Source organism: Dermochelys coriacea, chromosome 1 (assembly GCF_009764565.3).
Source record: "Dermochelys coriacea isolate rDerCor1 chromosome 1, rDerCor1.pri.v4, whole genome shotgun sequence".
In the NCBI taxonomy this organism is placed as follows: Eukaryota; Metazoa; Chordata; order Testudines; family Dermochelyidae; genus Dermochelys; species Dermochelys coriacea.
The window spans coordinates 120945403-120961830 of record NC_050068.2 but is presented as its reverse complement, the minus strand read 5'-3'; the positions used below and the strand labels follow the sequence as shown (position 1 = coordinate 120961830).

The 16428-nt window shown below is 40.0% G+C and overlaps 1 protein-coding gene across 4 annotated transcripts in view; it reads left to right on the top strand.

The window, feature by feature from the left end:
* The window catches only part of ATP10A (ATPase phospholipid transporting 10A (putative)), a 161656-nt gene that overhangs the window by 52107 nt on the left and 93121 nt on the right, over nt 1-16428 (top strand). The window contains exons 1-2 of one of the 4 annotated variants that reach the window (XM_043492203.1): nt 3521-3635; nt 12679-12883. The exons of 1 other annotated variant lie outside the window; for it this stretch is intronic. In XM_043492203.1, the coding sequence (XP_043348138.1) occupies nt 12695-12883 (189 nt within the window). In that variant the 5' untranslated portion in view covers nt 3521-3635; nt 12679-12694. Of the gene's footprint in view, nt 1-3520; nt 3636-12678; nt 12884-16428 lie in introns of those variants that run through there. 2 more of the 4 variants (XM_043492158.1, XM_038413442.2) reach the window with 2 other exon arrangements.

Sequence of the window (16428 nt, the reverse complement as noted above, 5' to 3'; positions counted from 1 at the left end):
GTGCCCTCACTGTCCCTAGCACTGATGGAGCTACATGGCAAAATAATAACAGAGGGAGATTTAGGAATAGTCAAACAAAATTAAAAAACAGGCTTTTGCAAGGACTATAAACATAGTCATTTTTCAGGGCATAAGGCAACTTTTATCTGTCTAAGGTTAGGAAGAAACTTCCCGGGGGCTGGTTAGCCAATAAATGCCTACAGCAAAGATTTTTGCACTTACCTCTGAAGCAACTGGTGCTGGCCTCTGAGCTGGGATAATGAGGTAGATGGACCTTGGCTCTGATCCGGAGTGATGTTTTCCCAGTGTAAACAATGGCTATGATGTGACAGAGAGAGTGTGAGGCTTTGTTCTTTCTGCACATTCCCTTCGGATGAAATCTCATAGGAGGAGGAGTGGAATTCTTTAGTGGTAGAGATTAAATTTAAAAAAGGTGTTAAGAATTAAGAAATGTGTGTAGGGAGAGATGCTTCAGGCATAGGTTCTTTGCAGTCTCTAATCCAAAAATTATACAGATTCATATTTCAGTTTGAGAACAACACCAGAAATACTTTCAAGTCAAGGGAAGACTCATTAAAGTGTAGTGCAGGACTTCTCGTAGTCAGCTTCACTGTTGCATGTAAGGTACTTTCTAAGAAACTGTAATGTTGGTGCTTTTCTGCCTTTCTTTCACTTGTGATCCCTTCTAGGCATTTATTGTTCCAAGATGTTGGATACAGCAAAGTGCGGCACGGGCCAGTGTTGTCTTCAACTTTAATATAGAGATCCAACCTAAGGGGATTTACAGATAGCAGCATGCAAAGCTCCATCTCACTTGAACCAAACTTAGAACATCACAAGCTGAGACCACTGAGATGCCACCTGGCCTTTGGAGGGGCAATTTTTTGCAGATCGTGAACTAAAATTTGGTTTACACTATTTCCACTTATATTTAACTTTTACGTATACATTTCTCTTTTTACTTTCTCTTTGATGAATGAAAGAATGGGGCAGGGACTCTTGTCATTTTAGCCTAGCAGGAACATAACAAAAAGAACAGGAAGGGAGGGAAATCCTGAAACTTCATTCACTTTGCCTTGGGAAGAGTGGGGAAAGAGGAATAAAGGCTTTATCTTGTAATCAGAGAGGTTGGTATTTGCCTATTAAATACCAAATTTCCTGTAAGAAAAAGGTCATAATTAACATACAACTTTTGTTCTAAGTAAAGATGAGCTATGAAATTCTGTATGATTTAATAATGCTCACTCACGTAAAACTGGAGTTCCGGAGCCACAACAGTCTCTGGCTTATTTTCTGCTTACACAGTCGAGTGGTTAGATAAAGTTTGAGTTTCAAAGCAGCGTCTAAACAGGATATCTTTGCATGGCACATTTATGTGCAGGAGGATACGTGAAGAAATATTCTTGCAAATAGGATAGCAACATCTAGAGCAGGTCTGTGTGTGTAAGTAGCAAGGAAATACTTTTACTAATGGAATTCTTTCTGTGATTAATTTTTTAACTGGAAGATTGGGAATATTTTAAAAATAAAAATAATATATTGCATTAAGCAGTGCCTTTCTTCTCATAAATTACCATTTCTTTACAAACTGCTCTCTATGTTTTGTCCCATTTAGGTGTCCATGTCCCAAACAGTAAAGATGGTTTCCACCACCTACTTGCCAAAGCAATACTATTCTTATAGTTTAGGATATGAAGTGAAAACAACCCAATATGTTCTGCATTTCTGAACGGGTCTGAAGAACTCTCCAAGTGTTTGACTAAAAATGCCCACTTGGTTAGATTAGTTTAGGTGTGATTGGATAGGATCAAAATAAATGGTAAAGGTACTGAGCAAGGAAGATATGCAATGATGAGGCAGCCAAAAGCAATTTAATTTGAGATTTAAATTCAAATGAACATCCCAAACTGTATTGCTAGGAGAGGACATTAAATGGGAGAGAGCTAAAGGGAGGAGGGCTTCAAAATTCTGGGGTGCCTGCTACATTATTTAGGTCTAATGTGTTCTAGAAGAATCATGGCTTTGCTTACGGCTGGGATTATCTCTCTTCTGTGTTTGTACAGTCCCCAGTGCAATGGGTTCTCAATCCCGATTGGGGCCCTTGGGTGCTACCATAATATGAGCATGAGGGAGCTCATGGGTGTGAGCCTGTTGCTGAGGAGGCTCAGTCCCCTGCAACAGTGAGTTTCATCCTGGGTATCATGACCACTTGAGGAGCACAGCTGGAATGGTATGTCATTGTTGCAAAGAGGTGATCCTTAAGGGCTTGTCTACCCAGAGCAGCAGCGCGCACTAGAGGGGAGTGATTTCTAAAGTGCACCAGTGGGTTGCATGCTAAATGGCCTGTGTAGATCCTACTGGCACAACTAAAAGTTCCCTAGTGCATGTTAATCTAGCATCGTTTGAAACAGCACTACCTTAAAGTTCACTATGGAATTTTTAGTTCATGCCAGCAGGGTTTACACAGACCAGTTAGTGCACAACACACTGGTGTGCTTTAGAAACCACACCCCTCTGGTAAGCATTGCTACTTCATGTAGACAAGACCAAAGATATTCTGGACAAAGACCATTCAGAGTCGTGAAAAACAGGTTCAAGGCCTTACACCAGAAAAAGTAGGGGACAGAGAGCCTGAACTACGTGTGTAGAGCAATGGTATGAAATGTTTTCATTGCCCTGCCTGACTTAGGAGAGGGGCTGCAGTGTATCATGCCATCTGAAACTTTTTGTGGCATTCACTTTCAGCACCAGGTACTGTACATTGCAGTAGTTGATCCTGAAGTTTACTAATGCATGCCTAACACCCACCAGGGCCAACACCCAACAGGGCATGACACTAAATCCTAGCCAGTCGAATTTCCTCAATCAATTTTTACACTTGCCCCACCTTATTATATGGTATCTATTGGGCACTCCTTTGAGCACCAACGTGACACCTAGCCACAATGAAAGCATACAGTAGATATTTTTTCTTCACAATCTGTCTTATTGTTGGGAGAAGGATGTTCATTTATTTCTATTTGCAGCAATAAATTGAGAACTGTAAAACATTCTATTGCTGAAAACAATAAACCCTAAACATACGTTGAGGTGATTTTATTATACAACTATAATTCTTCCTGTAACTTAAAAAAAATACTCTGAGTGGAAAGTCAGTAGTTGGAAGATAGTGCGAGGTTTTTTTCTGTTTATGTCAGATCTCGTTAAGTGTTCTGCTTTTACGTTTAATCTTGTTATCTCAACACTAAGTTTCTTGGCTGAAAAATCATTTATTCCGGATATCAAATGTTTCATTACAGTGAACATCTGTAAGATTGCTTTCAGCACAGAAGATAGCACTCTGCCAAAAAAAAACTTCAGTATTTGCCTCAAATTCTAAAACTTGAGCTGCTGACGTTTCAGGGAGGTTAGGGTTTTTCAGAGCAAGTGAACTCGGATTGATTTGTAACAAGAAAGATAGAAGCTCTGAAATTCATTACAAGGCACATTTATGCCTCATTGTTCTTACACACTCCTTGTCCTTTTGAGAAGTTTAATATCTTTTATGTACCTACCCAATTGCTACTTGATAGTAAATTCTTGGAGGATGATGAACAAGGGAAAAAATGTTAAGGACTCTCCATATAATATTAAAGGTAAGGAATCAATTTAGAAACTTCTGTCATGGAGGGGTTCTGCCCTTTTTATGTCCTTAAGTTTCTCAAGAGAAGTATATTTTCTTCATCTGTTCTATCTAATTAGTATCAGATTCAGATTCTGTTTGTGAATCTTACCCTAGAAACAGATGTTATGGAACAGAGACATATTCTGGACATTATATAACCTGCTTTGGTTCTAGTTTCTACTACATGTTTTTCCTTAATTCTGCCACAGCACCGTAATCTTACCTAAATGGTTTTCAGCATGTGTCTGTAGCTATTTAGCTTGTTCTTAAGTAATAAACACATTAGGGTCAGGGATAGCTTTTACTTCTTTAACTGTTTTAACCCTGTCATATTCCCTCCATTTTCTAATGATATTGATATTCTAATGACTGATATTGCTTGTCTTCTGCGGTATTGTCTTACCTTATATATCTGGCATCTTCTCTTTTACTTGTTAGGTAACAATATCACTTCTATCGCAACAATTTTTTTAAAAAATAAAAAGAATATCTTGAATGTTGTCATCAGTTTTGCCCAATAATAAGGTGTATGGTCTCTCTGTGATTCAGCATGAGGGAGCTCAATAGGTGTGAGCCTGTTGCTGAGGAGGTGTACCCAAATTGTATAATAATTGTACCCAAATTAATTTAAATGAATATTAAGGATTTTATGGCAGAGTTGGACCTAATATTTTTAGTCCTGACCCACATCATTTGATGTCATCCTGAGAGAGAATGAGTGAAGGAATTGGTTGGTATCCAGAACTGATCCAAGTGGTGTCTTGGTGGGTTTTTGTTTGTTTGTTTTGTTTCCCCCCTTTATCCTGTCCTTTAGGGATTGGTTTTCTACCTCCTAAAACATCTGACCTCCTTTAAAGTGAAGGCAATTGTTGCTTCAAAAGCTAGCCAGCAGGTGATCTCGGAATGGGGGTGGTATGGAATTAATTTGAGTGTTAAGGGCCTGCACAAGACTTTGCAGACCACATAAAGTCTGCATAGGGGGATGCTTAGTGCTTGTGTCTGTGACAGGGTGGGCTAGGCCCAGAGGCCCCAGCTGGAGGCCTTAGGGTCCTACTATATCCTATCCCAGAAAGGAGCAGTAGAGAAGTCATCCCGGCTGCCTAGAGTGGCTGTGAGAGGAAGCAGCCAAACAGAGAGGCTGCAGGGAGCAGCCAATCAGGGCCCAGCAGGGCCATATAAAAGAAGCTGCAGTGCTAGAGTCAGTCAGTTGCTGACTGGGGCTAGAGGGAGAGGGCTGTGTTCCTAGCTGGTGGAAGAAGCAGCAGGAACATGGACAGATCAGTTGCTGGTCGGGCCCAGGGGAGCAAGAGAGAGCTCCTGACTGACTGCTAGGACTGAGTACAAGACTTCAGTCCTACAGTAAGGATAAAGCATTCAAGAAGGTGCTGGGGCCATGGGGAAGTGGCCAAAGGGATAAAAATGCAGTTTAGTTAAAGGGACCTAGTGGGAAGCAACTATTTGTAGGGTCCCTGATCTGGGACTTGGAGTAGTGGGTGGGTCTGGGTCCCTCCCACTAGCCTCTAGTGAAGTTGCCAGACTACTGAACTGGGACACACACCTGGAAGAGGAACTGAACTGTTTAATGGTCTAGCCGGGGCCAGAAAGTCTCAGGAAGGATGAAGAGTCTCCAGGGAGGAAACCCTGGGAGCACGGCCCCATATCAGGGTGAGGGACTACTTGAAGGCTAACTCAGAAGGGGCTGTGGGACTGAATAAGGAGATGGGCTGGGGGAGAGCTTCAGGAAGACAGTGTCTCCAGGGAGGAAGCCCTATGGCCCCATACCAGGGCCAGGACTATTTTACGAGTAAGCCCAGGGAGAGCTTCATAGATACCAATGGAAGCGTACTGACATAGACCCCTTCCACCATAAACAGTTCACGAGGGGGAACTGTTTTGTTTCACATACAGACTGTGTATGTGATTTGGCCAGAGGGCTGAGTTGTTGAAAACCCACCTGAGAAACCACCGACAGGGATCACCACAGACTAACTGACCAGGGGGCGCTTGCAAGAAGTGGGTGGCACCCTGTTACAGCATTTGACTGAGAGTAGCTTCACTGGGAGGAAAATGTTGTCTCAATTCAGGTTAGCTAACTCACTTTAAAGTAACAGTGAAGACATGAAAACTCAGGTTGGCAGTTCAAGCCTATAGGGGAGCCTGGAGTTGAACTAGAGTTGCCACCCCAGATTAGAACTTGAGTTGCCTCTCTTTACTGCCATTCTAAGCTGAGCTAGCTAACTCATATTAGCTAACCCGAGTTAAGAACACACCTTTTTTTTTTGCAATGAACCATACCCTGTGTGGCCATGCAGAGGGCTTCCTCTCTGCAAACACAGCGGTGCCTGCACTTTGCTGAAGATATCTTTTCACAGGTCTACCCAGATCAACATGGACTCCCCATTGGAAGTGGGTTAAGGATGAGGGCTCCATCAAGTGCCATGCAGGCGCGCACATCCTCAGTGACAGCTGGAGGGCAGTGCCCGGAGCAGGGAGGGGCTGGAGAACAATGGCAGGAGGGGCTGCAGAATGAGGGGGGGCAGCCAGGGCCAGGCAACTGGAGGGGAACCAGGCAGTGGGGAGAGCCAGCTACACTGACTCCTGGGGAGGGGGCAGCGGTGGGGCACCTCTTCCCACAGCAGGTCGGCTCAGCACCAGGTTGGCCCCCATCTCCTCCCCACCCCGGGACTTGCAGGGCCGCTGCACAGCACCCTGCCCTCTGATTTTTGCATAACACCCTCCCCATCCTCCTCCCTTGGGCCATGTTGCTGTGTTGCCAGGATGGGGATGATCTTCGCTCCTGGTCCCCCAGGAACCAGGAGAGCAGAGGCTTGTGCATGGCTGCAAAGTGGCCAGGAGTTCAGGGCAGTAACAAAGGGACCGGGACACAAGTGGCTGAGCTGCCCGGACCATGATTAGCACAGCTGCAACCCCAAGTGCACAGCACCAGCAACTTCTGGGTCTGCTTCAATACACCAGGCAGATGACACATGAGGGAACCTGAACTGGGAAACCTGGGCTCAGGGGTATTGTGGCTGGGGAGAAAGTGGGCGACTTCTCTGGACACAAAGGCATGTTTGATTCTGATTTTAATTGCACTTCATCTCTGGACATTGCATTTTTCCCTCTTTTCTTTCTTTCTTGCTTGTTCATACAATTCCTTGGAGAGACATCCTAGTTGTTATCAAGTTCTTTTTAAAAAATGTTGCTATAAATCAGGGGTAGGCAACCTATGGCACGTGTGCCAAAGGCAGCACGCAAGCTGATTTTCAGTGGCACTCACACTGCCCGGGTCCTGGCCACCGGTCCGGGGGGCTCTGCATTTTAATTTAATTTTAAATGAAGCTTCTTAAACATTTTCAAAACCTTATTTACTTTACATACAACAATAGTTTAGTTATATATTAAAGACTTATAGAAAGAGACCTTCTAAAAACGTTAAAATGTATTACTGGCATGCAAAACCTTAAATTAGAGTGATAAATGAAGACTCGGCACCCCACTTCTGAATGGTTGCCAACCCCTGCTCTAAATCAATCAATTCACTCTATCAGGAATTCAGCTGCAATATAGTCTAAAAAAGAAATGGTTAATCAACTGTTGCTTCTCCAAAAAAACAGCAGTTATTTTCTGTGTAGGTTTTAGTGGCACAAGTCTGGGCTTTTTAAAACTTATGTAATTAGATTTTTTAAAAATATTAAAAAGATGATGAATTAAAATAAACTGAAGATGCCCTTTGCTGTGTAGTTACACATTTCCACTTGGAAACGAATTAAGGGCTACCTGTAGATAATCTTCAAGAATCTAGATAAACAACTTGCACGTCCAAAGAAAGTGGTTTCTTACAAGTTTTTGCAGGGAAAGCCTGATCTTTGTGGGTACTTATGTTGTTTGATTTTGAATCTTTAAACTTTGCTCAAAACACTTCCTAAATAAAGGGGTTTGTTATTAATCTATTTGGGTCCTTCATTGTATGCTAACTCCTGCTCCTGTTGCAAAAACTCCCATGAACTTTGATGTACTGAATAAGTTGGCAAATGTTGACCATCAGGTCAATATGTAGAAATAGCAACTGACTGAAATAATGTAACAGTCAAAATTGCCTTTCTATAAGCTCCATGTAGTTTCACAATCCACTGTGTTAGAATCAGGTAACTTTCTCCTTTTGAATATAAATGTACTATATATTTTTTTAATATGAGGAGAACACTTTAACGGAGTATGTACCGCATTAGTACTGGAGTAATTTTCTTTCAAATATATGCTCTGTGTGTGTAACTCACTTTAAAGAAGATTAATAGGGATTCTAATTTTCAAATAGCTGAGACCTGTTAGAAAAGCATGCTATGAAACTTGTACATAAAAATTTGGATTTTGTTTGCAGATTTCACTTTAATAGAATACTGTATACAAATACTTCACTGCACAATTATACTTCATATTTGTTTTCAAAATGAGAGATTTAACATTTGATGTTGCCCGACAGTGGGTGGACTGAGTTTTATTTGTTGAACTTGAAAGTGACAACTCCCTCTGGCCTTTCTGCTCAAGTGAGGAGCATAGACTTTGGCCCTTATTTAAAATGCTGCCTTACCATTAATGAAAAAAAAACAGGTGGGTTAAACTATACTATATAATATGTGAGGGTGATTTATATCTAGGTTTTCTGTTTCTACCAGGGTGGATTTGATTTAAACCAAATTGATTTAAATTATCATTTGAATCACTAGTCAGGAAGACTTGATTTAATCATGGATTTCTGCATAAAAGTGCATTCTTCTTGGTGGTTATAACCTTAATACATATTCTTCACAACTCTGAGATAGATGTAGGTTTCATTTTTAGAAGGTACCCACTGTACAGTTTTAAACAGTGATTTATTTTGAAAACTTTTCAGATTAGTTTTACAGCTATATCAGAAAATGAATGATTGTTTGATTTGATTTACCAAAGGTAATTGAAGCAGATAGTTCATCTCCCAATGACTTCATAAATATCTCCAATTCAACAGGTTAATCATTAATATTTGGAGGATTTTCTTGCTATGCTGTATTGGGAGGAGAACATCACCAGATATTTAAATTTTTTTATTTAAGTAAAACAACAACGTTATGTATTCTGGATTTTCTTCTTCATCAGCAACCATAATATTTTAACAAAACAAGCATATGTCCCTCACTTCTCACATTTATCTCTAGACTTCTCCTTGTCCAGATCTATTCTAGTCATTGATTTATTTTTTTATTTTTTTTTTATCCACCCTGGTTTCTACTGGTGGGACACATCCTCACATTACCTTGATATTGTTGCACATAAGAAAAACCATTCCGCGTATAGATAGGAAAAAAATTCAAGTGAACATTGCTCAGGACCCCTCAAAACAACTGATGAGGTGGTTTTGTGTCCATTGGTCCAGCTCATTGTCTGAAATAGTTGCCAATGGGGAACGCAAATGGGAAGGGACTCTACAAAAGTCCCATGCCTTGGCCCTGGCAAAGACTTCATTCTACTACCTTAGAACTGGAATATTCAGGTTTGTGCAAATGGAATAGATTTTAGCCTGGGAGAATTATAGTTTGTTGAGAGGAATTTTTAAGAAGTTAAAAATTTGCCACCTAACATTGCGTGTAATGGTTCCTAAGGATGTGAAAAAACATGGAGAATTCTTCCTAAATTTTAATAGGTCTGCAATTATATTGTCTTTCTTCTAAAGAACTACCTTGTCTTGCCTAAACATCTGAGATCTGTCAAAAGGGAGAAACAAAATTATTTTTGGTAAGGGCTAGAAAGACATTGGTACTTCTGTTCTTAAACCTTTAACAGTGGAATGTTATAGTTTGAAAAACAAACTAAAACACACCTTTACAAAAAGCAATCAAATATTGTGATTTACCTAATATTAAATCTAGGGACAAAAACTTTGACAGTCATCTGTACCTTTTACCTTTTGCCTAAGACTTTTTGATACAGCCATTCCCAAGATCTGGTACAAACCGCGGAGCAATCAGTGTAATACAAGTATTTAGATATCAGTTACGATAACTTCTGTTGTACACAAGTTTGAAAGTATGTTGCAGGCCTGCCATGGCTGTTTAAAAGCTTTCAGGAGATACTTCAGAATAATTGCACTTAATTGTTGCAGATAAATGTTATTCTTTTAAGTTACGCCCATAGTTTTCAGGGCCAAATTTTCTGCTGGTGTAACCCTGTTGAAACCAATAGAATTGGGCTAGCAGAATGGCTTTTTATCCATGCATTTGATGAGGGGGAAGACCCTCCACTACACTTTAAAATATTTGGGTACAAATATTGGAAACTAGTTCACCCATAATGCATCCGTTTAACTATCAAGTAACAGCATTTGTTCTGTACCATAGCCTGGCAGTAGTACATCATAATGCCTAGATTCCGAGGCATTTATCTACACCTCCAGGTTTATAGGCTAAAGGAAAATTATACCTCCCTAGAATTATTGGAGCATGTCAAAATAGTGGCTAAACAAAAGCCATCTGACATTTGTCAAAGGCTTTGTGACAGCTTAAATAAAGTTCCTCACAAGAGGCTGTTAAAATCAGGGGTGACAGGCATAAGTATTGTCCTGGATTAAAAACTGGCTATGAGATAAGAACACATCAGGAATGTGCGGACAGATTTCAATGTGGCGGAAGGTTACATGGGAGGTCACAGAAGGGTGGCCCAAGATCTATTTTAGCACAGTTAATTTAATGTATGTATTGAGCTGGGAAATAGTGGGGAAAAAAGAGGTGGCAAAAGTTGCAGATGATGCACAATTTAGACTATTCACTAGAGAAGATGTGGGGGCACTTTAGAGGCACCTATCTATTTCACAAATGGGCAGTACAATGGCAAAAAACCATGGTTGGCAAATATACATAAGAAGGAATAATAACTATACTTCCACCTTACTATGTTCTAAATTAACAGTAACTGCTCAAGAAAAAGGTTTGGGCATCATTGTGAACAGCTCAGTCAAAATAGACGTTCAACATGAAGCAGTAATTTTTTTATTTTAAGGGTGGAATTTATAAAAATGAATGGAAGACAATGCCAGCATATTATAATGCCACTCTGTAGAAATCTATGGTACTCTCTCACCTGTAATACTGTGTTCTCAGAGGCATGTAAAGATTTTCATATAAAAGAGGGATTGAACTGGGGCTCTCAGAATGAGTGGAGCTATGAGTAAACCATATATTAGAGAGACAAGGTGAACCAACTTCTGTTGGTGAAAAAGACATGTTTTTGAGTTACACCGAGCTCTTCAGGTCTGGGAAAGGTACTCAGAGTATCACAGCTAAATACAAGGTGTCAGAGGTAGGAACTAGATTTCATGGACCTGATATGGCAGTTCCTCTGTTCCTAATTAAGGGGGAGCTACTCTGTTGCAAACACTTTTACAGTACATCCATCCTTAATGAGACATTTGGCATTCTAGTCCAAGATCTTCACCCTTTCTGTGGCAGATAGTATACAGGTGTGATAGTTGCCAAGTGTGTGGGAGATTAGGAAATGCTAGGAGTGCAGTGCTTTTTAAACAATAAAAATTAATTAAAAGTTGTTAGGCACTATAGCCTGCAGGACTGTTGTCTGATTTTTAGTCTGGTAACACTTATATAGCACCACTCATTATAAATGCATTTGAACTTCATTCACTTCTACAGTTAAATTAAAAAAGATTAAGAGTAGCAGTCACATGTGAAAGCGTTCTGAGTTACTGCTTGCATAGCTAACAAACCTTTCAGATCTGTGATCCAGTGATTTGTACTACATCCCTGCACTCTTTGTTTCAAAGCAATTCATACTCGTTAGTAGGAAAAGCTAGTTTCAGACTGACCATGGAGGGAATACTGAATATGTCTACAGCCAATGTGAAAATTATCCGCCCTTGTTAAGCTATCATGCTTTACACTTAGACCTCTTATTAATCTGAAGTGATCTTTAGTTAAAAAGAGGATGCAACCATAATTTTCATTATTCCTTTTATAAACTGGTCATAGGGAAGATACATCCCTGCCCCATTACCTGACATTTTATTGTTTGATGTGTTTGCTAAATAAGTACATAGATGCTGTATAACTGATACCAATGGAGTCAAAACAAGGATGAATTAGATACATAGGTCCAGATTTTTAAAAGTGTTTAGGTATCACTGTGCTTAGGATTTAGGAGCCTAAATTTCATTTTAAAAAGGGATGGCACCTAATGCGTAAATAAGTTTTATAAGTCATAGCAGTTGTTAGTAGTCAGTGGGGAAAGGAAAAAACTTGTATGCTGGATTTCTTTAAGAGTAATTCCCAAAGATGTTGGTGACTTTTTATAGGTTTGCATTACAATGTGTGCAAATATTCTCATTACTTCTTTGAAGGCTAGACTGGGCTGATACAGGGTGACACGTAGCTGTCTCAGGAGGTCATAGGTGGCACATAGCTGTCTCATAGGTGCCTCAGGAACAGTGCAAGGAAGGAGTTGTGCCTCAGAGAGGCCTGTCCAATTCCTTTCCTGTCCTACCCTCACCCCTGGAGGTGGGATACAAATCTATTACTGGCCTTCATCAATAGCAGGTAACTAACCCCCATCCCTGCACTGATTAAGCTGAACTGATTGGTGCACTGTGATGTGGGAGGAGCCACGGCCAACCCATCTGTCAAGGTAGGAGTAATGGGTGTACAGAACCCATTTACCCCAATGTACTCATGCCCAGGAGGTAGGTAGGTCATTTAGAGACTGAAAGGAAGGTGACTTGTTCTCTTTTATGCTACCACCAAACCACACAGCCTAGCCTGTGATCTAGTTCTTAATAATTGTTATCCAATCACATGACCTCTTCATCACCATTTTTGTGGCCATCTAATTTTTCTAAAGAGGGAGAATTTGAGAATACCTTGGTGATTTCTCATGAATACTCTGTGGTCCAGCCTAAAAGCCATACAGACTAGACTGAGACATCCTTACTTGACATTATTTTGATGTGTTTCCTGTACATGTCTCTTTGTCAGGAATGAAAAGAAATATATGAACAGATATTGGAAAGAAGTAGAAGTTGGCGACTTTGTTCAGCTTCGTTGTAATGAAATCATACCTGCTGACATATTGCTGCTCTCTTCAAGTGACCCCGATGGGCTGTGTCATATAGAAACTGCTAACCTGGATGGGGAGACCAATTTAAAACAAAGACAGGTAGTGAGGAGATTCTTAGAGCTGGTAAGTCAACATCTTTCATTTTTATTTAAGATAATGGTTTGTTTAAACTCAGTAAGTGATTCACCAATCCAGAACCACACTAATCAATTAACCTTTCTTCTTCTAGCAGGACTGGTGCTCCACTGCAATTACAATTAAGCTGCTAGTATATGCCAACAGTTACCTCAGATACCATTATGCAGTTATTGGCACATCCTTTCCCTGTTTTTGAAAAAGGAGATGTTTGGTAATTGTGTGAAGCAGGCAAATGTTACTTTTTTTTTAATGACTTCTATTGTATTTTGTTTTTTGTATCACATTTTTAACTGTTCTTTCTGTAGATAGTTTTCAACATAGAAAAGAACAACTATTTTTCATGTCTGTGGGCCAAATCACTTTCAGTTGGAAATTCTACCTAAAAATCCATGTCCCAATATGTCCCTCGAGCTTTAAAGGTACAGCATGCATGTGTTTTAATGGTGTATTTTCAGCCGGCAAGAGCACGAGCTACAAAAATTGCCTCACTGCTCCCTTGTTGTCATTCATCTCTCCACGACAACGTTGTGCATGCAAATAAACAAACACAACCCCAGGAGGTCAGAAATAGGAGATGCTTTGTATGAAATGTCTGGAAAACTAGCTTGAGTTTTACTTAATCTAGCAACCGTAATCTAGCAACTGTATTAATCATATGTAACACAGTGATAATAGCACTTCTGTTTCTCATGGGGTGCTGTGATTGTGAGATGCTCCAATACTGCAGTAATGGGGCCCATGTAAGTACCAAATATAGATTGAAGTCTATGAAAAAACTGCCATTTATTTCAATGAAAGCCCCCCACAAAAGTCAAATATTGAAAGAGAGCTCCAAAGAAAACAGTACATGATCACCTTCTCCTAGAATAACTCAGAAAGCGCTAAATATGCAAGTCCTGGGTTCAATGTCAATTAAATTGTCAGCGGTGTGCATACCTGAAATTTCAAAGTCTAGGGCAACTGCAGCATCCTGTAATTCCCTCAGCAATATGCTAACAGTCAAAGTACTGGCCAAAACCACTGGCATGTGACATCACTATATGTGTCTCACTAATATGAGAAGAATCTTTACAACCTTTGAAAAACTTGCCCTGGTGAGTGTTGAATAGTGATATGTCAGAGGCAGTTCCTCTGAGTCACTTTTTAGACAACCAAATGACAGGGAAGATTGCGGTGGATTCTAGGGTGACCAATGTTGCAATTTTATAGGGACAGTCCCGATTTTGGGGTCTTTTTCTTGTATAGGCTCCTATTACCTCCCACCCTCTGTTCCGATTTTTCACATTTTCTGTCTGTCACCATAGTGGGTTCTTTGTTCCTAAAATGAAGTTCACCCCTTTTCTGGACCCAGCTGAATCACCCCTGCCAGAGATGGTTTATTCTTGCGGCTCAGACATATGTTTCTGAAGAGCACATTTTTTTCCCACCAAATGTTAAGCATCATTTTTTTAAAAAAAAAATCCCATGGGAGCCTATCCCCAAATTCCCTATAAGAACTCCACCCCACACCATTAATTCATTGGAGCTGAATGCTCCTACATTATCCGTATGTACAGTAAAATTAGTCTAATATGTCTGTTGCCATGTGGCCCTGGCTCATTCCACAGCACTCTTGTTTAAATGGGAAACGAATAGATTGTGCAGTCCTTTCTCCCCCCTCTTTATAGCGCACACACACATCACAAGCCAAAGGCAAGATGTGGGAACCCATTGTTAAAATATCAGCAGCACATCACAGGATTTGATCTAACATTCCCATAGCAAGCATTGAGAAAAATTTAATATCAATATTTAGCATTTATGTTTTAAGAAAAATATTTTGCATAATATGTGTGAAGTAGGTCAAGAAGTACTCTGATTTCCATTTTACAGAAAGGGAAGCTGAGAGAGAGGGCCAAATTCTTTAGTGCCCTTTCCTATGCTGGGCATGAGGGAGAGAGGAGGTGGCATGGGCAGGGAAAGCCACTTTTATGACTCCCTAATTCTGTTCCAGTTCAGAGTCCCTACCTTGTCCCTACCCATGCAATTTACAGCATGCCAGGTCTACTCTAAATTGTGTGCCATAAAGAGTCATGGCACCAATACAGACTAGCCAGACTGCAGTACTTCATACTTATGCCTCGTCTAGACCTCAGCACACTCTCATTTGTTAGGGTCAGACTGAGGAGCCTGTGCAGAGCTGTTATGCCAACTCTATATTGATCTGAGAACTCCCCTGCAAAGAGGTGTAATCTTCCAGGGCAGTCTATGCCCCCTTTATGGCCTGTACACGTTCCATATGGAGTATACAGGGCCCAGAGAGTAAGTGACTTTCCCAGAACTAGAGATGGTCAGAATTCCTGGTTGCCAGTCCTGTGCTCGGGAAACACCGTTCTCTTACTGGAACAACTTAGAGTAGAGATTGGATGGGTCCCTTGTCAGCAGTACTTTGAATCACAGCAAGCAATTACAGTGGCAGTCCTGAGACTGATGCAGCACTTTGCAGGCCTTATCACACTCTATACACATGTGCAGAAGGCTCATGAAGATCCTAGAATTGTTTCTGCAACATTTGTGGTCATCTATTGGTCTTCTCAGCTGGTGAATCCCAAGAACCTATTTTTTATGATGGAGTAACTAGAAATATAAATTATTCCAGTTCTGCCTTGATGTATCTGAATAATATCTAGTATGTTGAGAACATTGTTACTTAGTATTGTATGTTAATAAATGTGATTGATTAAAAACCTATATTTTCTGTATATGATCATACGTCCCATTGATACTTAAACTGGGAAAGCAATCCTTGATGCTGTACACAATTTTAATTTCATGGGCTGTATAGCCATTTCTCTGGCTTTTGAAGAAACAAATTTGAATGTGTGACTCTTTGGTGTACATTTATATCAGGTAGGCTAGCAAATAAACAATCACTCCAGCAAATAAGTGAGAAATTCATTTGTGTAATTGCAGTTTAAAGATATGATTCTCCTGAAACCAATCAATATTTAAAGTGCTACTGCCCAGTAATTGAGTTTACTGATCTTTTTTCCTCATTTTGCCATAAATTTGAGGCAATTTCTTTAAAAAAAAATTACTGATTTGCACTTAACCAGTAGTTTTTATTTCAGTATCCCTGTATGTCTGATCTTATGTAAACCTTTGGAGCACAATTCTATTTAAAATGAATAAAGCAGCTCATGAAATGAAATATTTTAGAATTTTTTATTTTTCTTTTAACTTGTCATGATACTCAGTGCTGGGTTGTTGTGTTTTTTTTTTAATAGTTCTTCTGGGAAGGAAAATATAAGGAGAGATTTTTCAAAGGCATTTGTGCCTTTGAAATTCTCCCCCTTAATATTTAGGTACTATAGTCTCAGGACCTGGATACTATGGAGATCAGTATATTCAAAAACCTTAAAATAATCAGAAATTTCCTTTCATATAATTTGCCTTTAGATCAAACAAATAGGGGATTTCTTTCATACTGGGGCATGGATCAGATTAATGTGTGTATTGAGACACATTGAAAAGTTAAGATGAGAATACTT